The sequence below is a fragment of the Rhinatrema bivittatum genome, chromosome 4, assembly GCF_901001135.1.
Source record: "Rhinatrema bivittatum chromosome 4, aRhiBiv1.1, whole genome shotgun sequence".
In the NCBI taxonomy this organism is placed as follows: domain Eukaryota; kingdom Metazoa; phylum Chordata; class Amphibia; order Gymnophiona; family Rhinatrematidae; genus Rhinatrema; species Rhinatrema bivittatum.
Genome location: NC_042618.1, coordinates 143,738,437 through 143,762,804, shown reverse-complemented (window position 1 = coordinate 143,762,804; position 24,368 = coordinate 143,738,437). Strand labels below are relative to the sequence as shown.

Below are 24,368 nucleotides of genomic sequence, written 5' to 3'. Positions count from 1 at the left end.
TTAATTCCCAGTGGAAGAGAGAATAGAGTGACCTCCAGTGTGTATCCTATGTACTATTTCCTCATTGATCTTTACTTCAAAACAGTAGCAGTACTGCTAGGTACTTTTTTGAGTGAATGGGAAAATGTTAGCACATCTAGCCTTATTTTGCTCCTTAAAATATTAACTTGCCTGTTTCTGACTTTATTTTTCTCTCCTTTTGTCCTGTTCTTAAATCTTCTTTCTTTTATGTCCAAATATATCTTTGATATGTTGACATTTATTAGGAATAAAAGGTATGTATATTTTATATTAGCTACATCCTTCTTTGAGGTTAATCTCCAGCTGCTCATGTTGTATTTACAATCTAGATACATCACATTGAATACTGTCAAATATTTCTTTAAAAAATGAGATGAAAATCAGAAAGGAAGTGAAACTTTTAATGATTTTTTTCTATTTAATAAATTATTGAAAAATATGGTAATACTTTTGTCTGAAAGACCATGGATTTTGTTACCGTCTCATTCTGGAGCATCAGTATTGTCAAAGTTTAGATATTTCAAAATAGCTGGATTGCCTCCATTATGAATTCATGCAGTGTCATGCCATGGAATATTACAGATCTGATTGTTAAAAGGATCCACAATGTTCTTGGGTTCTAATTGAACTCACATTTGAGAAGACCCTAGAGCAGTGTTTATACAATCAGATATAATAACCCATCTAGCAAAACAACAAAAATTCACATACTGTATTATCTCAACAAGTCGACTACATATGGGGAGAAACCAAAGGAAAAAAATCCTAAGACTACATGTCTAAGAACTAAAAATAAAAAAGACAAAAGACAAAAGCAATTTTTCTGTAAAGACACCACTGCTCATTATATAATATGACACAGAAGACCAGAAAGCAGTCTACATTGGAGTACTCCACCTAGAATCTATTAGCACTCTTGGTTGTGAAGAATACAAAAAAATATATTTTTCAGAACTCTATACTCTATACTTTTGGAAGGATGGCAGATGTTACAGGTAGCGCCCCAAGGCCAAAATCTCAGGTCATATCGCCAGAAATGTTTTCCTTCACACTTGTGTAGCCCTTGCATGATCTGGAAAGACCCAATGGGGTACATTTAAAAAAAAAAGCGCGAGTGCGTACTTTTGCTCGCGCACCAGGCGCAAACAAAAGTACGCCGGATTTCAATTGATACGCGCGTAGCCGCGCGTATCTTTTAAAATCCGGAGTCGACGCGCGCAAGGGGGTGCACATTTGTGTACCTTGCGCATGCCGAGCCCTGCGCGCGCTGCCTGTTCCCTCCGAGGCCGCTCAGGTTATGCGCGTAGCCTTTGAAAATCTGCCCAAAAGTTTCTATCCTTTATACATTGTTTCATGATGATAAAAATAAAGGAAAACAATATTACGATCATGAGGAAAAGCAAATGACACTAATATGGTTGTTTTTGAAGAAATATCCTTCTCTCACTTCTCTAGAAGTCCAAATATATCAAAGCTTTCAGTAGGAAGTTCCTCCGCTGGTCCTTTATCAGAGTCTTTGCTCTCTATAGCCTTCCTTGAAATTGGGAGGTAAAAAACATTGCTAATTGAAAGAAAAGTAGATTCAGGAATCTACAATTTCCCTCAAATAAACTTTAAAAAGCTTAAGAGTGGAAAAGAAACTTATCAAAGGAAAGTTCAGTATACATAAATTCAAGGGCCTAGCAGAATTTTCCAAATTTTCTATTCTTTGAGATGTAGCAGTTAAGTCTTTAATTATATTCCCTTGAACTTCTTTAACTTGCCCATCTGAAGTCTCCAGTACAGTCAGCCTGTTTTCAGAAAAAGCCACTCAGTCTTCCTGAGATTGAAACTTCATAAGAATATTCACATTAAGAACCACCAAAGAGAAAACAGTTTTTTCAATCCCAAAGACTGTCCACTGTGACTAGTGGATGCCTATTCAAAGGAGGTCTAACCTTTAGTCTTGCAGTAATATCCAAAATCTCAGAAGAACAAGCAAGGTTCCCTCTCTAGAAATGCATGCTGTCACCTTCATTGATCGATTCCCTGCAGACTGCACCAACTCCTCATCAAGCTCCTGGAACATGCACGCAGACATCTCTTTATGCAAATGCACTTCTCCCACATTGTCAAGCAAAGAGGTGCCACTTGATAATGTGACTGAAGCACATTATCAAGTGGCACCTCCAGTGGATCCAGCAACCTTTGCACAGGCTGCGCTGTCCAGAAGCCTTGGCTTCGAGTGGTTGTTGGGGCTGAAAGTGGTTGCCCCTGGATCTTCTAAGCCGGACTCTGCAGCTGCTGGGGACAGGGTACGTGTGTACTCAAACAGGCATGCTTATCAGAGCTGTGATCGTCAACCTGAAAAAACAATTCCCCTTTTGTGTCCCCATATTTAATAAGAAATATCTCAGTGGATACCAAACTAACAAGGTCATTCATCAAAATGTGTTAGGCCTTTACCGCGGATGTTAGGACACTAATACCCGTGATATCACTATAATGCATGTGTGATGCGAAATGCAAATTTAGAAAATTTATTCATAGGGGAGGATTTGGGGTGGGTACTATGAAAATGAGGGGCATTAACGCAGCACATGATAGTGTAATACACAGTTTTAACACCGGAAATAACTACACCTGTTTTCCTGATGTTAAGCTGTCAATATGTCCAAAACAGAATGTGTGTGTGTGTGTGAGAGAGAGAGGGTCTCATAGTAGTCAACTATTTATACCACTATGGGAGGGCCAGCTAGTAACTCGAGGTGAGGTTTTGGTGGTGGTCTAGGGTTTGGGGCAAGTTTAACATACACAGTGAGATGTACGAACAGCACAGTACACATCAGTAAAGAAATGATGTTATTTTGAATGAGCCCTAGCTTGATGCACTCTCTACCAGGGTACTACCACACAGTGTGGTAACTCTAAAATTATCATAGCCATGCCCCTTTTCCTTATCACAGGTGTTATTCATGCAAAATTTATCACATTTTGATGAATCTAGGCCTAAAGTAGAATTTGAGGGAGCTCCCACTGCATGCATATATATAGGGGCTGCCTGTAAATATTATTTTTGTTCTTGTAATGCTGGTAAATTCCCAGGAAAAATAAAATAAAAAATGAAAATGAAGATCCCAACTAAATTCTGTAGTGTAAATGAATCACAATATAAATCAGTGATATGTTATTCATATTTCAATGTTGTACTGACTAATCAAATATGTTGGCATTTGTAACCCTTACATAGGCATAGGGTCTATTCACTCTGATACATTTGTAAAATTATTTCTGTTTATTCTTTGCTTGCTGATAAAGGAAGCATTAATGATTGGCTAATGAATGTTAAAATCCAGAGCTCTTGGAAAAATCAATCAGCCTAATCAAATAGCACATTTTTATTTCAAATATTGTCTATGCTGACAATGTCAAAACACTAATTAATAATGTAGCCTTAAAAGCAAACTCCTTGTTGATTTACACTAAAATTTGATATGTATATATTCACGTAAGCATAAAAATACAATCTGGCCAGAAAAATTTGCATGAAAGAAAATGAGTACTAGTTTTATTTCTAACATCAAGACAACATCTCCTACCATACTTGATTTAAACAGAATTGTTAAAAGGGACATCTACATTTTGCCCAATCATTCAATTAGACATGGGGAAGTGTTCAATCCGTGGAATCTTGGGCTGAGGCAAGATTGGCCCTTTAGGTTCTCGTTGTTAGATTGTGGACCCAGGAAAAGCAAAGACCAAATGGGACCTTCACCTATACCAGCCGAAGTTCCCCTGGGATAACTGGAGACATGGTCTGAGGCCAAGCAAAGGGTGTAGGCAGGTGCCGCGTAGACATGTTGAGGTCTAGGCAAGGGTCAGAGGCAGACAATGGTCAGACATCCAAAATCTAGGCAGTTATCTGTCCATGGGAAAAGAAGAGACAAGGATAGGGCTGAGGTAGACAGGCAAGACAAGAGTAGGTCTGGTAGGTGAGGACTGGGGCAGGTGAAGATGAAGACTGGAAGAGGCTTGGGAAGCAACACACACTACGCTTTGTAGCTGGACCCGTTGCTGAGGCAAGTTGCTTCTGGGGAGCTGCCCTTATATAGGGCAGTGCCGATGTTGTTATCTCTAGGGGCTGCGGGGACTTTCCCACCGTGGTCCCTTTAAGTGCCAGGAAGTAGTGCGTGCACGCGCCTAAGGGGATGTACAGCGCGTTGCTGTCAACAACATCCTGCTTGCGGTGTCTCGCTGTGTCAAGAAGTGATGTCCTGCCACATGGCTAGCTGGCGGCATTTTGCCATGTTGGGGAGCAGAGGGATTGGTCCAGCCAGGGGATGTGAATGGAGCGGTTCATGGGAGTAGCCCATAGACTGCCAAACACAACAGGAGAAATGTACGTGTCAATGGAATTTTGTAGGACACAAGATCGCATTCATGTTCTTTTGCTGCAAGTACCATTGCATAAATACAAGCTGTTCTGACTTCCATAGGCAAGCAACACCATTCTTATGAAGATAAACTAGTTTCAATCAACTTTATAAATGTACCAGGGAAAAACAAAATTACAATTAATAGGTAGATTTCATTTTTTTCACCATCAAGTTTTACCGATTTCAACAGCTTGCAGGTAAGACACTCTTATGATAATGTAGTGAACAAGATAAAGAAGACATCTTATTGACCAATGAAATTTTATCACATTCTACAGTTATAACAAAGCATGCCATTTTGGGTCACTAAGGGCCTCATTTTCCAATATCGCATTGGTAACGCATTAGGGGGCGTTTCCAATGCAAATGAGGCTTCTTTCGTGCAGCGGGGAAACATCGCGTGCACCCTATGGGAGGGCCACCTACTAACTCGGGGTGGGGATTAGGTATGAGCGTCGGGGGCCACTTTCGCATTCAACATGAGACGTACGGAAAGAACAGTGGTCTCTAGTGAAGATTTGCTGGCCGTCGGAGTGAGGACGCTCACTCCAAGAAGAGGTTTGGGCAATGTTAATTGCCCAGTAAAGGGTTATCGCGGTCCACGACAATTCTCGGGGGGGGGGGGGGGGAGAGAGAGAGAGAGAGCCGCGATAGGAGCCGCGCTAACGCTGCGGCTGTTTCGCGGCACACGTTAACTGTCTTCCCGTTTTACATATGCTCCGCCCCAACTCCGCCCCTGAATATAAAATTACGCATATCACGTTAACGGCTGTTAGCGCGATTTGCGGTATTATCTCCCGCGATAAAACCTTGGAAAATGACCCCCTAAGTCCTTGTGAAGGTCTCTCTATAATAATCTGGGATGGCTGATTATTAATATACTGCTTTTGTCTGAAAAGATAATTCAACTAGAATGAGTAACTATACCCACAGTCTTAACTGGTTGTATCACTTTTTCCATGCTATAAATTTTGTGTAGCTTTTATGGTACTAACAAGATGCTGAAGACACTTTAGCAACCAGTTTTTATTCTTTTATTCTTTATTTATTTGATTTATATTCTGCTTTGTAACATATTTTTAGGGAGGTGGGGGTAGCCTCGAGTTTAGGGTTCAAGTTTTCTCTCTTCCTCACCACCAGCAGAATGCAAGTTACCCTATTGCTCAAAGGTTATAAGAAAAACACTTCCCTTTAGGACCCAATGTACTGAAAGAAACCCCCCCCCCCCATTCTATGTCTACACAAACAATGCTTAGTACATCTGATCCTTACAGGTTATAATACTGAATCTCAAAAACACAATCACTTTTATCTTATTGTTTAAATAAATGAATAATCTGTCATTCTCTTTTTAAAGAAAAAATATATACATATTTTAATAGCTGTCTTCCCACATTACTGAAGTACCCACTGGGTAAATTGCAGTTCTGTAAAGCTTAGGAACCAATTCGTTATGTTGCTTAATCAGACGTTGCATTTTGCACAATGCATCTATGAAATACCAGCTTTCATGTTAGCTGTGGGGCGGCCTAGTCTCGTTCCCTTCACTTGAGGAGGTGAAGCTGAAGAAGATAATTAAATGGAAAACAATAAGGAGGCTCGCTGGGTAAGCAGCAGTGAGAAAACAGTTCCAGTTCTAGCTACTCCATACAAAAGAGGGGAAATTAGCTAGCTGGATAAAAAAAGAAGTGTCAGCTGAGAGACTGAAAGAGCTGCCAGCAGAAGTAGATAGCTCTATGCATCATTAGTGCAATTCTTCTACGCCAACTTCCACTGTTGTCTAAATTTAAATGTCATGTTTTAAAAGAGATTAATATACTACATCAAAATAACTGTTCTTCAACTCCAGATTTTCAGTGTTTTAACTAAACAATTTCATCCACTTTTCTAGTAATGATGAGCAGCAGCATCACTTACTGCCTTGCATGCCTGAATACAAATAATTCTTGTTCTCCCCTAACCTTACCACAACATGCTAAAGACATTTATGCAGAACTGGAGTTCAGTCATGACCAAATTACAGGGCAATTTATAGCAATTCCTTTTTACTTGTTAAAAACAAACAAAATCCACCAAACATATGGACAAATTTCATTATATTTAAAGTAGAATGTTAAATGATAAGTCTCTAGTTTTCATTGATTTAGTTTAACAGACTATTGCTCCTTGCTTCGGGAGGGGGGAGAGAGGACTGGCAATCCCCGATGCCCGAGCGTAGGAGAACCAGGCCACACCATGTTACTCGCTTGCTCCAACCCACCCACTTATTTGACCGGAGCCTGCCTATTGCTGTCTCATCCCTCTAACGCCAGGGTCAGGGTAGGCAGTAAATTAGCGGGTTAAAGACGCGGCAAAACAGTTGGTTAAAAAGGCGATAATCGGGCCGCACGTTACTGTATGGGAGGGAATAGCTAATCCGATCGTTTACATAGGATATGCGTCAATTTAAAGAAGCGGTAAAGATTGGTAAAAACGAAGAGTGAAGACTTACGCGGCCAAATTGTGGGTACAAAGCGGGTTAGAAACAGGGTAACCGCGGCCGCGCTTTACTGTATAGGCCTGTTTGATATTTAGAGTGAGCCAAATAATTTATTTGGCTCACTCAAGATGCTCCTGAGATAACTTTAGCCTCAGCCAACCTATATTCAAAAGAATATAAGTGGTTAAGTGCCAAGATGCAGGTTTAAAAAAAAAAGGATGCGGGCCCTACTGGCCCTATCACTTCCCCCCTTCCTCCTCCCACCCGAGCTCCAAATGCTCGGCCCCACTGGGCTGAGCCTGAAGAATTCCCCACCAAACCCCCTCTATCTCCATAAAGATAAAATTAAAATGGCGGATCCTGGCCTTTCCCCGCCCCCCTACCTGTCTACCCTCAGGTCAAGCCACATTTTCATAATTGGTAACCCCCAGGGCCTTCTACCCCCAATTCCAGCTCTAACCTTCCCACCCTCCTGGTACCTTCAATCTAAAAGTTCTTCAGCCCATTATCATGGTAGCAGCCTCCTGTAACCTAGGCCCAATGCTTCTGCCATTGCTAGGGGAGATACACTGGAAGTATTATATACTTGACCAGATTACTTAATCGGGGATATTCAGTAGGACACTTATCTTATTGAATATCCCAGATACTTTAGCAGGATAGGTTATTTGTTTCCTGGGTTTTTGAATGCTGGCCTCATGAATTCTAGTACAAGACTGGCTCCTGTAAGCCATGTTCTCTCCTGCAGGTTCTTCACAACAAAATAATACAACCACAGTACACATGTAATGGTTTTCTGGCCACAATAAACTAGGTTGTTTTAAAAATACATATTAGCTACTTTATATTTTGCTCACAAACCCATAGATTAGCGGGAGCAGCATTATTTTGGTTATAGTGTAAAAATTGTATGAATTATTTTGATTATATTTTAATATTGGTTTTGTAATATTGTTTCAAGTTTTTTTGTACATCACTATTATCAGTTTTCTGCAATAGCAATCAATAAGTTCTTAAATTAAAAAATCATTTTAATTAGAAACTGGAGAACAACCTGTTCTAAACAAGATAAGAAATCCTACAGTGATGCTATCTAAATCAGGAACATACAGGGGCTGATTTTAATTCCTACGAGCGCGGGGTACATTTGTGCGCGCTACCCGGCGTGCACAAATGTACACCCGATTTTATAACATGCGCGCGCATGTTCTAAAATCCAGGGCCGGCACGCGCAAGGGGATGCACACATGTGCACCTTGCGCGTGCCGAGCCTGAGGGGAGCCCCGATGGCTTTCCCTGTTCCCTCCAAGGCCGCTCTCTCTCCCTCACGTTGCAGTAACTCAAAAATTACCCTAACCACACCCCTCTTTTTATCGCGGGTGCAATTTATGCAAAATTTATAGCAAAATGATAAACCTAGGCCTAAAGTAGCAGTCTAAGAAAAAATAATAAAGCTAATGACGTAAGAACAGGGTAGCTGAACAAGGGCTAAACAACAGAATACTTATAGGTAATAAGAACATGCAGAACTGGGTGCTGTCCATCTACTGCTTCTGATAATAAATTACATTTAAATAAAACAGCTGTGCAGTAAAAGAATTCTAGCACAATAAAGAACTCTGGTAGCTATATTGATCCTAGAGAAAACTGTAATCTTTGTAGGCTATGATACCATCACAAAAGATGTTACAGCATAATACAAGAAATAACCATTTTTTATTTCACTGATTTTAGAATCATTCTGAGTTATTCTTAAACTTTACATTTTTTGCCAAACTTAAGAACATAAGTCATCCCATACTAGGTTAGACCAGTAGTCCACGACGCCCCATATCCTGTCTCTAAAAGGGGTCAATCTGGGTCACTTGGAAGTATTGAACAGAGACAAACGAAGAGGTCCATTCCAGAAGAAACAGGTACAGGAATACTACCACCCTGGATCATTGGTCAATTTGTGTCCTCTTTAAAAATGCATATTAAGGGGTAGATTTTCAAAGGGTTACGAGTGTAATATACGCACGTAACCCCTGAAAATCTACCCCTGCGTGCGCCAAGCCTATTTTGCATAGGTAGGTCCCAGGGCTTTGAAAAAGGGGCAGGGCGGGGGCGTGGCGCCGATTTTGGGGCGGTCCGGGGGCGGTCCCGAGTCCTCTGGCTCAGTGGCCATGCCGGAGGTTCGCCGGCTGGCGCACGCAAGATACGCCTGTAAGAGGCAGGGGTAAAAAATAAAATAAGGTAGGGGGGGTTTAGGTAGGGCTGGGGGTGGGTTAGATAGGGGAAGGGAGGGGAAGGGGGGGGGGGGACTGAAAAAAAAGTTCCCACCAAGGTCGCTGTGATTTCGGAGCGGCCTTGGAGGGAACGGGGAAAGCCATCGGGGCTCCCCTCAGGCTCAGCGCTCGCAAGGTGCACAAGTGTGCACCCCCTTGCGCGTGCCGACCCTGGATTTTATAACATGCGCGCAGCAGCACACGCATGATTTAAAATCGGGTGTACATTTGTGCACGCCGGGTAGCGTGCATAAATGTACCCCCCGCGTGTAAGATTTAAAGTCTGGCCCTTAGGTTTTTTCAGTCATTCCTCAGTATAAGTATAAAACATTAAAAATATAATTACTCTTCATGCCTGTGTTGTTAACATCTTACTACTCATACACCAATAGATGTACTCTAGCCAAATAGATGTACTACCAATAGATGTACTCTAGCCAAATAGATGTACTACCAATAGATGTACTACCAATAGATGTATTCTAGCCAAATAAAAAAAACCCTAATAAAATCAGTATTTGTATGCAGTTAAAATAATAATTCCCATCTCTGGTTACTATGGCCTCCAAACGGGTCTAGTTTTCAAAGCAACCAAAATATGCAAATTAACTAATTTATAAACCAAGTATACATATATCATCTCATGAATATTTGTTGTTTCTATTATTTTATGGGTGACAAATTAGGAAAAAAATGTGTTTTTATAGACACAAAACAGGAGAAACTCTTTATGAAAATTGAGGTCATGACACTTCTTTGAAAATAGGGCTTTAAAACAGGAGGAAAGTTTTTCCCCAATCTTAAATGCATTTCCAGGGAACTTCTTGTTTATAAGGTCACTCAGCAACCGATTGTGATGAGCCCTATAGACTGGAAGTTTGTTTTGATGTCGCAGTTTCTCAGGATGAAGACTTAGGATGTGTGTTCCTTTTCACAAACTTCCTTCTCTCTGAAGCAGCTACCGCTTCTGGCAGGGAGTCGGGTTTTATACAGTGCCAAAAGAAAGAGAATAAACAAACAGCGCTTCATGCAGCTGCCAAGGTGATTTACACACTGCTGCACTCACAAACATCACACAAAAGGCCTGAAACTTGGCCTGCGTGCATCTCTCACGCAGAAGGAGAAAGACAGACTCAGATACTCCATGCAGACTTTGCTGTTGGTGGGCTCAATTCTTGAGAGAAATATCAGAGTACTAGTACTATTGTGGAAGCCTGTTTCACTTGCTTGTACATTAAACCAACAAGGCATATAATGTACGACGAACTGCAAATGTTTAATCCCCCTATTTGTTTCTACCCTCAACCAACGTTTCCTTATTTCTTAAGTGCTATTCTTGCTATGTTGTGGCTATCAAGCAGCTCCCTTCTAAGTAGGACGTGAGGTGTTATAGTTCAGTAGTAATAAAACATATCACACTATTAGATGGGATTTATAATCCATATTATGGTGCGAGGCTACACAGTACTACAATAAGATTATCCGGTTATGAGGTTCCTGCACACAGAGCTTGTAATATTGATTTTACCACAGGGAGGTAAAGTGACTTGGTTTTTCTAGGTCAGACCCAGGGAGGGGGTAAAATGAGATGGGAAAAGTAGCTCCAGGTTTTGCAGATCTATGATGTAACTCTGCTATACTCCATGTGCATGTAATTTGGCTATATTCACAACATTTCATGAAACCTGCCAGTTGGAAGGCCCAGTAATTCATGGAACAGATCTACCACCAACACTGAGTACAAATTTCCATTATATGCCCAACAAATGCATCTATATTCTTGAAGGAGCACAGGATAAGAGGGCAATTTGGTGTTCATCTGGTAGATGCAAAGGTTAAAAACTTCTATTTTAGGGAAATTTGTGAGCAGTGTTTGGGTACATGGACACATGGGAAGGAAATGGCTGATTAGATGAGGAACACCACTGGGCACCCACATGAAACTACATTCTATAGCCCAAATGGGTCCTGCATGTCTCCCAGTTTCTCTGCTTTCATGCAGGAGAGTGAGAGATTGACTCTCAATATAGGATGCTTGCCAGATATGGAAGACTTCTTAGTTCTGCCATCCCCACTCATTCTGGCTGAGAATGGCAACTAGAATAACATAAGTGTAATTTTGAGAAGGTTGTATTTTACAATGTGAAGACACACATATTGCTTTTGAAAACTGGACTGAGACCACCAGTCCATTGTGGTAGACTGCTGCATAGCCTTTCGGTCACAAATATCAGGACAAAATTTGCACATGGAGAGAATAGCTCAGTGTCCTTGTGCCAATCTAGTGCTTTAATGGTTACTGTTGTGCACATTGTATTTATTCCTCTTGCATGTGCTCAGCTGGGACCTCAGAAAATGTAATTTACAGAATGTTTAATTCTATTGATATATACTCTTATGTAAATTGCAGTGGAATTTAATTTAGTCACGATATGGTGGATGGAGAATATTTCTTGGTTAAGGACTTGATTGCTAGCAACAACAACTATCATTTATGTATATTTTTCACACACTTGCTTTTGATATATATTATGCTTACACTCCCTTCACTCCTTATAATCACCTCAACACAATTATTTGAGCAATTTGGATGGCCTGCTAGTTGAGGACTGAGAGGCTGAGCCATTCAGGGCTCTTGGAAGGAAATTTTCAAAACAGGTAAAACAGTGTTTTGCTCATGGAAATGGCTTGTTATAAAATTGAAAACAATTGTTACACTGGTAATTAATTCATATGAATTACTCTCGCCAAATATATGTAGGCGCCTCACTCTAAGGGTCTGTCAAAATCATACAGACTCCTAATTAGGTATAGGGCCACCTTGCTTTAATTATAAACTATTTAAATTTTTGAACTTTTTTGCAGTTTTTTCTTTTTTTTAAAAAGTCAAGCAAAATGATCACTACTGGGCATTAAATCACCGCTGTTCATAGCACAAAAGTATCAAAAGATATGAGAGGAACCGCAATACTCATCTGTTGCCAAATTTTGGCTGGTCTCCTCTGGGGAGAGGGAGACCAGCCAAAATTTGGCAACAGATGAGTATTGCGGTTCCTCTCATATCTTTTGATACTTTTGTGCTATGAACAGCGGTGATTTAATGCCCAGTAGTGATCATTTTGCTTGACTTTTTAAAAAAAAGAAAAAACTGCAAAAAAGTTCAAAAATTTAAATAGTTTATAATTAAAGCAAGGTGGCCCTATACCTAATTAGGAGTCTGTATGATTTTGACAGACCCTTAGAGTGAGGGGCCTACATATATTTGGCGAGAGTAATTCATATGAATTAATTACCAGTGTAACAATTGTTTTTGGTTTTGTGGGTTCACATATAAGGTACGCTGGAATTCAGTGTGTGAAAGGGTAGAGGTTTGTGATTGATATTGTTATAAAATTGACCATCAGATATACAGTAAGAGGTAGATTTTCTAACACGCGCACGCGTGTAGGTAGCGCATGCACATGGATGTGGCTATTTTATAACACGCGCGCGTGTTATAAAATACAAGGGGCGTGCGCTCATGCGCGGTGGATTTTAACATTCACGCGTGCTTGGGCACGCGGCCCACAACTTGCAAGCACGGGGGGGTAAATTTTCCATGTACGTGCGGCGACCCGATCGGCCTTATTCCCAGTTCCCTCCCAGTCCACTCCTTAATTGGAACGGACTGAGAGGGAACATCCCTACCTCCTTACCTAATCTCCCTCTTCCCCTATCCTCCCCACTCCCTATCCCTATTCTAGCTAACCCCCGAATTTTTTATTTACCATTTGCTCCTCTTCCGGAGCTGCAGCAAGTTGCGCGCCCCAGCAGCCTGGCGCCGCGTGATTCCCCGGCACAACAGCAAATGGCTGCTGTACCAGCCACCTTCAGCCCCGCCCCGCTCCACCCCCAGACTGCCCCTCCTCGCTTCCCAGATTGCCCCTTTGCCGAGGCCCGGCTCTTGTGCATATAACGGGGGTTAAGAGTGCGGCCAGGCCCCTTCTAAAATTCGCACGGTGCATGCAAGGCACCGGCTGCGCGCGTAACTCCCGGATTTTATGCATGCGGGGGATTAAAAATCAGGCCGTAAGCTTATACATGAATGTCCTGTATGCATGTAAGTTCATTCAGAATGAGAGGAGGCAGAGCTAGGAAGAGGTGTGATTGTGTGCGGATGGTTTTGGTGGGATAATTTTTGCAGTGAACAGATGTATATAAGTCCCCTTTGAAAATTGGTGTAACTTTTGTGCATTTTTGCTGACTTTCTTATGTAGGCTCTTATAAAATTATGCCCCCACTCCCCCCATCAGTGAACCAGCAGGGTTTGACCGAGAGATAGGTAATCATCCTAGTTGGAACAAAGCAGTGCATCTCATTACAACTGTATCTGCACACACCAGTGATCCACTTGTACTCTTCTCGTAACATTGTTCCCATATGATTAAGGGTAATTTTTGCACACATTCCTTGAAGCAAATTTTCAACCAGATCTATCCAAATAGTTTCTTCTTCAAAATTTGCTAAGTATGCTTTCTAGCTGCTACTTGTGCAGGAGGCCAGGTGAAGGTAAAACAGCATGAGTGTTTTTGAAAATCAAATTGATCTTTATCTGGATAAATGGCTTTGGAACATGCTCTTTCAGAGGGCAAGTATCAAAGGGACTTCAGCTGGTAAAACAGCATTTTACATGCAGAAATGGCTTCTTACAAAATTTGTCACCTGATATGTGGGTAAACTTACGCACGTATATTCTGTTTGAATGTTGCAAATTTGCCCAGTATGAGCGGAGGTGTTCCTGGAAGGCAGAGTGGGGGAAGGGTTTAGAATGGCATGCATACTTTTGGATTTTTAAACAGATGTGCATAAAAGTTCAAAAAAACAATTTGTGCTGACATTTTAGCAGATGTAACTTGTGCGGGTAGATTTAGTGGGATAATTTTCAAAGCGGACTTATGTGTGTGAGGCTGCTTTCAAAACTTGTGAAACTTATGTGCCAAATTTTATATGCATGGTGTTACAAAACTGCCCCTTAAATACTTAAATTCCAGTCATTTTTCTCAACATTTATCTCCCATTTGATAGAGTTTTGTGAGCAATTTATTTCCATTTCACTTTGCTGTTGCTCATGCACAAATCAGATTGCTCTGCGAGTGTGGATTTATGATCAATGTATTAAGTATAATTAAAACATAAATTGACAAAACATCAGCATAATAGACATAATCTTCCTATTTAGTGGTATTAATAGCATACTACATATTATAGCTAAGCACATTTTAAACACTGAACTGAAACAAAAATGATGGTAATGTTGAGTGCTATGGATATGAGCAATGGGTGCATAATACTGAAAGTATATCAGTGGATGGAAAACTCTGTGAGTTGTCCACAGGAAACTGATCTAGGGCCACAAATGTCCACATCACTGAAGCCACAAAAACAATCATTGATTGGTCTTAATCTTATTTTAATCAATCTCTGCAAAAAGGTCAAGAATCAAATAGACATTGGAAGCTGAGCTGCTTCTACTTGTGGTCCATCCGGAACAGGCTCCAGGTTGTACTGCTACTGAAAATTATGTGCGGTATATCCATAGGACACTAGAAACATTTTACAAACAACCAAAAGCTGCCCACCAGGAATGCAAACAATGCAGGTGGAACTGATGATACCTTCTGGATCTCATGGTATATTTACTAAGACGGTAACTGTAATACAGTCATGCGAGTGGACATGAATGCCAGCTCGCATTCAGAGATGGTGGCCATTTTATAACACTCGCGTATACGTGCGCATGGTGTATAATAGGCTGAACACACGTACAAGTGCGCACAATTTAACATGGATGTGCACGTGTGTGCGCAAATGCCGCCTCTACTGTGTAAGTGGGGAGACTTTAATAGAAACGCGCGCTGACGCAATTACTAGTTTAACCGCTTTGTTCCTAGTTTGCCCAGGTAAAGGATAGGACTTCCTAATCCCCCTATTTATATAGCCTTCCTTTTCCCCTCTTAACTCCAACCCTTAAAACCCTGCTGACATGCCTATATTTTTTTTGTTTTAGGACTTACATGCCATCCATAGCAGAATTAAAGTTACGCGGTAGAGGAACCCTGGCACGTGGGGTTCCATTAACAAAACCAGGAATGCCCTTGCCCCGACCAGACCATGCCCATTCCCTGCCCCTTTTTGGACTTTTAAATTTATGCGTGTACCAGAAGATACGCACACACTCGGGCAGCTTTTAAAATCTGTTCGTCGAGCACCAGCCCAACATATTTGCATATCTCCCAGTTTTGACACATGTCGGCCTTTTAAAATTCATCTATAAATGGTTTTTAATCCCTCATTATGTTCCTATGGGAAAAAATGCTTTCAAAATTATGACCACTACCACCATCTTTCCTTATATAACCAGAGTGAATGAGAACTGCATTCTTTTTTAAATGTGTGACCAATTTCCTCCGGGTAAATAAAATGAAACTGTACCAATGTTTTCTGCATTTAAAGCAGCAGTAATAAATCAGCAATGAAAAAATCAGTTAATCCAGTTATTAAGATAAAATTATTATGACCCTAATTTTTAATTCTTATCCTGATATGACCATTTAAATCTCAGGATAAGAGAAACCCTGTTATCATACTACTGACTTTTACACTGGCTGTAAGGGCTAAATACATCATCTTTTCATATGTCATCATTTTAGGAAAAGACACATTTTTAAACAGATTGAGTTCATGTTCTGTTCTAACAGCATTAAAGTTATAGAGTTTTATAGGGCAGACTGGCAGAGCAATCAGCACATTCTATCCAAGGCTCTCCTTCTCTTTATAAATGCTATGCGGTTGGCATGAATCGAGGATGAGCAAAAGCAGTTTCAGCTGGCTACACAATAGTTTTTGCAAAAAGTTCTGTAACGCCCTCTAAGCTTCACTATAGTCTAACCTGGAATTTTCTAGTAGGAGGTGTGTAAGGGGAGTACATCTAGTAGAAAGTGATTGATGTGGTCTAACCCCACCAGGTGGGTCCCTTTTCTGAATATCTATATATATATATATATATGTTTCCATGAGACACTAGAGGGAGTACTGAGTAGTAGAGATGTGAATCGTGTCCTCGATCGTCTTAACGATCGATTTCGGCTGGGAGGGGGAGGGAATCGTATTGTTGCCGTTTGGGGGGGTAAAATATCGTGAAAAATCGTGAAAAAATCGTGAAAAATCGAAAAAAACGTAAAATCGCAAAACCGGCACATTAAAACCCCCTAAAACCCACCCCCGACCCTTTAAATTAAATCCCCCACCCTCCCGAACCCCCCCCAAATGACTTAAATAACCTGCGGGTCCAGTGGCGGTCCGGAACGGCAGCGGTCCGGAACGGGCTCCTGCTACTGAATCTTGTTGTCTTCAGCCGGCGCCATTTTCCAAAATGGCGCCGAAAAATGGCGGCGGCCATAGATGAACACGATTGGACGGCAGGAGGTCCTTCCGGACCCCCGCTGGACTTTTGGCAAGTCTTGTGGGGGTCAGGAGGCCCCCCCCAAGCTGGCCAAAAGTTCCTGGAGGTCCAGCGGGGGTCAGGGAGCGATTTCCCGCCGCGAATCGTTTTCGTACGGAAAATGGCGCCGGCAGGAGATCGACTGCAGGAGGTCGTTCAGCGAGGCGCCGGAACCCTCGCTGAACGACCTCCTGCAGTCGATCTCCTGCCGGCGCCATTTTCCGTACGAAAACGATTCGCAGCGGGAAATCGCTCCCTGACCCCCGCTGGACCTCCAGGAACTTTTGGCCAGCTTGGGGGGGCCTCCTGACCCCCACAAGACTTGCCAAAAGTCCAGCGGGGGTCCGGAAGGACCTCCTGCCGTCCAATCGTGTTCGTCTATGGCCGCCGCCATTTTTCGGCGCCATTTTGGAAAATGGCGCCGGCTGAAGACAACAAGATTCAGTAGCAGGAGCCCGTTCCGGACCGCTGCCGTTCCGGACCGCCGCTGGACCCGCAGGTTATTTAAGTCATTTGGGGGGGGGGTTCGGGAGGGTGGGGGATTTAATTTAAAGGGTCGGGGGTGGGTTTTAGGGGGTTTTAGTGTGCCGGCTCACAATTCTAACAATTTATAACGATAAATCGTTAGAATCTCTATTGTATTGTGTTCCATAACGGTTTAAGACGATATTAAAATTATCGGACGATAATTTTAATCGTCCTAAAACGATTCACATCCCTACTGAGTAGTTCAATGCCTTGGAGCAGTGGAGGGATTGGCATCACGTGTGTTTGCCTGCTCTTTGGAAAGGTTTCTCCAACTTCTCATTTGTTTCCAGTGGGAAGGCTGCTTGTGTTTTCACGGACAGAATGGGCCTTGCTCCCATACTTCCTTAGGCTTTTGTGGGTTTGGGAGAGTTTTCCCTTGCTTTTTCCAGAAAGGAAGGAAAGCTGAGCCCTCTTCATAATCTCCTTTGTCAAAGGATCTCTAATAAGGTGCTAGAAATAGTAATGTACAGCTATGAATTCAATTCAATTTTTTGTGCAAGAAAAGCTGGTGAGGACTCTGTGGATGCAAACTTTGAAGTGTGTCTGTCTCCAAGGGGGGAGAGCAGAGACATTGCTGAAGGACTGCAGAGCCTGAAAGAATCTACGAGGGGTACATCTCTCCCTGCATTTATTCTGGGAAGGTCTTGGAGGCAAAGGCAAAAGTGAGGCAAGGTAACGGGAATCTGTTTTCACTGCTCTGAATTTATGTGTTTTTCTTCTTGGACTGTGAACTATAACGTTTGGAGAATCCAGAAGTCTGGAACAAATTATTTTGTTTCTGCCATTTTCTTATTCTTGTTTTTGAACAGCACATTTTTGTGAAAAGTTTCATTTTATTTACTGTATGTGATCCCTTGAGTTTATAGCATTGAGTTATCCCCCAATGGAAGAATCTGGATCCGGGTTTGCAGCCAGTTTTTCCCCAACTCTGCAGTACTCAAAGGTTGCTCATTGCCTTCTACAGGGAGTGCCCTGAGAAAGGGAGTTATACTTAAAAATCACCTTTGAGATGAGTTTGTGGCTTCTGTACAACCTTACCTAATTTAGCAAAGGTAAATATCACTACTTTCATCACTGTGTCTAATAGCGGCGGGGGCACTGTAGCATAGGGATGTGCAGCAGGGACGGATTCGTCCCATTCAATATTCATATTCGTGGGGAGCTAAATCCGTTGCATCCGTTCGGGACCCCGATCCGTTCATTAGTTACGTATGTATTCGTTTCCCAAAAAAAAACCCCATCCCAACCTTTTAAATTTAATTAACTACAACCCCCCACCCTCCTGACCCCCCCCAAGATATACCAAAAGTCCCTGGTGGTCCAGCGGGGGTCCTGGCACGATCTCCTGCACTCGGGCTGTCGGCTGCCGGTATTCAAAATGGCGCCGATAGCCTTTGGCCTCACTATCTCACAGGGGCTACCGGTGCCATTGGTCGGCCCCTGTCACATGGTAGGAGCAATACCATGTGACAGGGGCGACCAATGGCACCAGTAGCTCCTGTGACATAGTGAGGCCAAAGGCTATCAGCGCTATTTTGAATACCGGCAGCTGACAGCCCGAGTGCAGGAGATCGCACCAGGACCCCCGCTGGACCACCAGGGACTTTTGGTAAGCCTTGGGGGGGTCAGGAGGGTGGGGGGTTTATTTGTTAGATACGTTGTATTCGTGGGGGTTTGCCATACATTTCGTGACCCCACGAATACAACGAATAGGGACATATACGTTGCGGATTGCCAATACGTCGAAAACGCATGCACACCCCTACTGTAGCACCAAGTTGTGTGAACCACATGAAGAATAGGCTAAACCCATACCTTTCTATGCTAGTTGATTTTAGATGATCACAGGTCTTAATCATCTAATGAAATGCTTTAGATAAGATGCACTCTTTGGAAGGCAAGAGCAGAAGAATACTTAAAAACAAAGTGTCTTTTTCTAAAGGGAGACAAATGGGTAGCTCTATGCCCATTTCAAGGCACACAGATTTCATCACTCACCTGGTATCGTCCAAGCTTCTTTTGCAGTCTGGTTTGCCACTGGACAGCTTGCATGACAATGGCTTCCCATCTCCTTTCCAGATTAACAATGATCAGTTGCATAGACTGATGATCTGCATCCAGGTTGCAGGTCTCTTGGTTCTCAAGGAGATGTTGGCACAAACGCAAAACGGAACTAACTCCACGCCTTCGCTGTTTGATCTCACAGCAGAGGGACTAAAGGAACAAAATGGTAGCATGAGCCACTATAGTACTATTACTTCTACTATTTATCATTTAAAAATTATTCTACAAGGTGATTACACCGCTAATTAATTATTTAATAAAATACTGTGAGTGCTGAATTATCATCCAACAGAACAGCCATTCCCAAAATACAGCATTACAATATCAGCACTGGAAAGACAGTACTTGTAACAATGCAGCACCCCTCCTTCTAACTCAGCACTAGAAGGATAGCACCTCCAACAGTGTAACACCTCCCTATTACAGCACTGTTGAACCAATACTGGAAGGGCAACAGTTAGAACACAGTAGCACCTCCAGCACTGCTATTCTTTGTTGAGTGACATTGCAGTTTCAGCACTGGAAGAATGACATATCCCCATTCATACTGTGCTATTAGCAGTGAATATATAGATGCCCGTTTTCACAAGGACATGAACCCCAAGACATAATTCAAAAGTAAGACTATTGCTAAGACAGACTATCAATACTCTTGCCTTCTCTCTGTCTCTTCCCCCAGTCATGTTTGAAATGCAGTAACCCCTAGTTGAATGGCATCGACCCCCCCCCCCCCTTTTCAAAAAAGTTACTAATGCGAAGAAAGTAGTATCTTTTATTTTCCTATGGGTTGTGATATTTTAATTCAATGCCTTCAAGAGGAATGATGATTATATCCACAAACAGTGTTGAATTGCTAATCTACTTCCGCTGGCACAATTGGACTGCTCTAACAGTTAACAGATTGCTTATTAATCAACGAGGGTAAAGAACACAATGCAATCTCATTTAGAGTGGGAGTTTTTAATGCCTAAAAGTATTTGTGTTCAAAATGTTAATCCACATCTAGGCTTCATTAGAAGAAGTCTTAAAATGATTAAGTGCATTTCACTGCAAAGTGCAGGAGGCAGTATATCAGCAGGTGGACATTTCATACAGATGTTCTTCCTATTGATATATTGCATTCTACAGCCATTTAAATTACCCTAACTCTGTAATAGCAGGAATTCTATTATTTCTGTAATAAGAGAGCCCTATACAACACCTTTAATATTTCTGAATTTTAAATAAGATGAATGACAAAATCCCCCTACTCCCCCTCCCCCCAAAAATCCTATTTATGGCAAAATATGACTGTGAATTTTATTACTCAATTTATCCCAGCAGTGCATTTCATTCCTGTTTCCTGAACTTGCCCTTATTTATTTTCCTGGGACCTCTTTATTTTTTTTCACTACATAGCTGCTGATGTTGTCATCAGGTCTGACATATCTCCTTTCTGATTTAGCTTGTTAGCCCTGTATCAATCACCTTGTAACTTTACGTTGTATGGTTTGAATATGACACAGAGGGATTTTCTATATGACAGTGTGGTAAGTATTTTGAAATCAAATCAGAAACAAGAGAACAGAATAGGAGTCATCAGATTTTTTTTCATGATAATATTCTCTTTGAGTTTTATGACAATAATCATATTCATGCACAGAGTGGTTAACCCTTCACTTTCTCAAGCTCACCACAAAGCAGCAGCAGCAGGGCAGCCAAAGTGAATTTATAATGAAAATATATTCTCCCTCTTACATCCTCCTCTTCTTTCATATCCAGTTTGTACTTTGCAATAATTCATATCTCCTAATTTCCACAAATTGCAAAGAAATTCCATGGCACTTATCAGAAAATCACATTTCTTTGCATAAATATTAAAGAAGCCCTGTACTGCATGAGTAGAGGTCTGAGACCTCAAATTATCCTCCTGAAACTGTGTTGCACATGCATTCCGTCTATCGGCTGTATAATTCTTTCATGCTATACTTAAGATTAATTCAATATTTGGAAAACTATTGTGCAAAATGAACATGCAATCCCTTTCCTGCGTTATATGAAGACACTTCAGAGGAACACTCATTCCTGCTTGAAGTTCTTGATATTTCAAGTCAGCAGCATCACAGAAATGTCAATCCATCTACAAGATCTCTACTATTTCATAATTAAGGACATTCCTTTTCAATTTTTATTTTATTTTTCTCAGGAATTTATCAGTGTTTGTTAAACAAAAACGGAAGAAGATCAGTAGAAAAAAATGACTCATTTTTTCCCACCAATTTTCTCAGGACAAATGAAATAATTGAAAACAAAGGTCCCTAGTCCTAATACATAAAAGGGAATTCAGACTTTCAGCAAAATTTACTGCAGTGCATGGATCGTGGTTGCATGCGCGAAGATTCAGGTCTCCTCTTTTTTCATGATGCAGGGACCCACCCAGGGACTGGGATGGAAAAGAGCAGAGACGCACCTCTCCACCAGGAGAACTTACTGGTGCAGTGCCATTGCTGCTTCCCCTTTTGTTCCTTACTATGAGCTGGATCCCTATTCCCCCCACCCCAATCAGTCTATGACTAAGCACCACCATTGTGATCCTGGTACCACAGGCTGTGATATTTAATTTCTATCCTCTTCCTCATTTTCAGTATCAATCAGCAGAGGCTACACCCCTTTCTTCCCTCCCTGCTTAATCAATTAGTGCCTTAAATTGGAAGAATCTGGTGGGGTATATTCTTTCTTTCCCAGCAATATCATCACAGCAACAGGGGCCAAGCTTCTTTCCTCTACTCCCTAAACACTGACCAGCAACTTGCACCACCACAGCAAGCACTATAAGCTGAGACCTTCATTCCTTAGGTTACCAAACACAGAGCTTGGATAGTTTCTTTCCATACTATTTCTACTACTATTAAACATTTATATAGTGCTATAAGATGTATGCAGCACTGTACAGACACATAGAAGAGAGATCCCCCTTCTATTTACTGTTTGCATTCTCGTCAAGACAAACAAGAGGTTTCAGGAACTTCATTACCCAAGCCAGTCAGATATTGAGATCCCTAGGGTTCTCTGTGGCACATACAACCATAGGTCAGAGGACAAGCAGAGTAGAACTGGCCAATATACAAAAACATCTGGTGTCCTGGGTCCCATAGGTGTCTCAACTCCATAGCAAGTATATATACAATGGGAATTAAAACAAAAGTAATAGACATCTGAACCTTCTAGTTATTGAACCAATGATCATATTTTAGTTTTTAAATTTTGTTCTTGGAGTGGCATTGCATGAGAAAGTGATATTAAGAATTAAATAATGGGATGTTAATCATGGCACCATTTTAAGACAGAGATAAAACAGTACTCTGGCTAGACTGGATTACATTGTTTTATGAAAAGTTACTCTACTATACTAGGTGGCTTAATTCTGACGTATTTTGTTTACAGTGATCAGCTTATTTCCACCAATTAGGAAAGTCTTTTATTCCCTGGGAACAATCCTTTAATTCAGATGACTGTTAAATTTACTGGGAAGTGAATTCTCTATTTTCTGTTCTAAATCCTTTCTCCTAGAAACAGTAACCAATTGAAAAATAAATACTTTTATTTGTAGGGATTCTAATTTACAGGCCGATAAAGTAAAGCACGGCTGCGGTTACCGTGTTTCTAACCCGATTTCTACCCACAATTTGGCCGCGTAAGTCTAACCCGCGATTCACTATCCGTTTTTACCAATCTTTACCGCTTCTTTAAATCGACACTTATCCCTTTCCGCCCACGGCATGTATATGATATGTAAACGATCGGATAAGCTATTTCCTCCCATACAGTAACGTACGGCCTGATTATCGCCTTTTTAACCAACTGTTTTGCTGCGTCTTTAACCCGCTAATTTACCGCCTACCCTGACCCTGGCGTTAGAGGGATGTGACAGCAATAGGCAGGATCCGGTAAAATAAGTGGGTGGGTTGGACGTCCATCCGGTCGCTCAGGTCACGGCGTGCGCTCATGCGCCTTCGCTGCTTGAGCGCCCAAATTGGACGTGCGTTCATGCACCTTCGCCGGCGGGGCTGCTGGAAGCCGCTTTCGCCGCCGGCTGCCCCCGGGAGGCAGGGGAGCCACGGTGGGCGCCTCGGGAGGAGGGGAGAGAGGACTGGGGCTGCTGGAAGCATGCAGTAAGTTTACTTTTATTACAATTTCTATTTGCTTTAATAACATGTTGAGTCGATTTTCGCCCTGCGCCTTGCTTCGGGAGGCGGGGAGAGAGGACTGGCAATCCCCGATGCCCAAGCATAGGAGAACCATCCATTTCCTGGTACCTGTCATTTCAAATGTCATTTGAAATGACATTTGAAATGACAGGTTCCAGCGCACCCAGGATACTGTATAGGCGCTGTATAGCACTCTATACAGTAAAATGGATTGCGCTTCATGGAGGCTTCATGGACGTGGCTTGCATTTGCATGCCATTTAAATACTGTATCGAGCGGTATGTGATCCGAACTGTGCGAGCGGCAAACGAGCGGGCGCCCGGCACTGCTGCACTTTTTCTTACACGCCCTTACTGTATCGGCCTGTTAGTGAGAGAATAATCCTTAGCTCCTAGACACTCTACTGAACTATCCTCTACTTCTATGTTTCTAAAATGGAAATAATCCATCACTTCTGAAGATCTGCTTATTCTACTGGGAATTTTATTATTTCTAGATTATTCAATCTATTTTTTTATAATTGAAAGTTGCTTGAAATATTTTCCAAGATAAAATGGAGAAATTAGTTTTTACCTGAAAATTTCCTTTCCCTAAATCCAGCCAGACCAGTCCTGATGCATGGGTTATACTTCTCAACCAGCAGATGGAGAAAGAGATTAACATATTTGCTGATGTCACCCCTTATAGTCTCCCGTACTGACCTCAGCCTATCGATATTCTCTGTAACTAGCTAAGATAAACATTTTAATATAATTAACTTATCCCTCAACCCCTAAACAAAAATCAGAGGGCTTCCAAGGGAAATATAAACAGACATAACCTGCACTCCTTAATAAGATTTATTACCTTATAATCCAGTGTGCCTCTAGCACACACAAGTAATTATTCTGAAAATGAATTGGGAAAATAATACACTTGGCAGAATAG

The 24,368-nt window shown here is 41.7% G+C and overlaps 1 protein-coding gene across 9 annotated transcripts in view; it reads right to left on the bottom strand.

Moving 5' to 3' along the window:
* The window catches only part of AKAP6 (A-kinase anchoring protein 6), a 1,180,609-nt gene that overhangs the window by 70,851 nt on the left and 1,085,390 nt on the right, over positions 1-24,368 (bottom strand). For all 9 annotated transcript variants that reach the window (XM_029598925.1, XM_029598924.1, XM_029598922.1 and 6 more), the window contains one exon: positions 19,189-19,404. In XM_029598925.1, the coding sequence (XP_029454785.1) occupies positions 19,189-19,404 (216 nt within the window). The remainder of the gene's footprint in view (positions 1-19,188; positions 19,405-24,368) is intronic.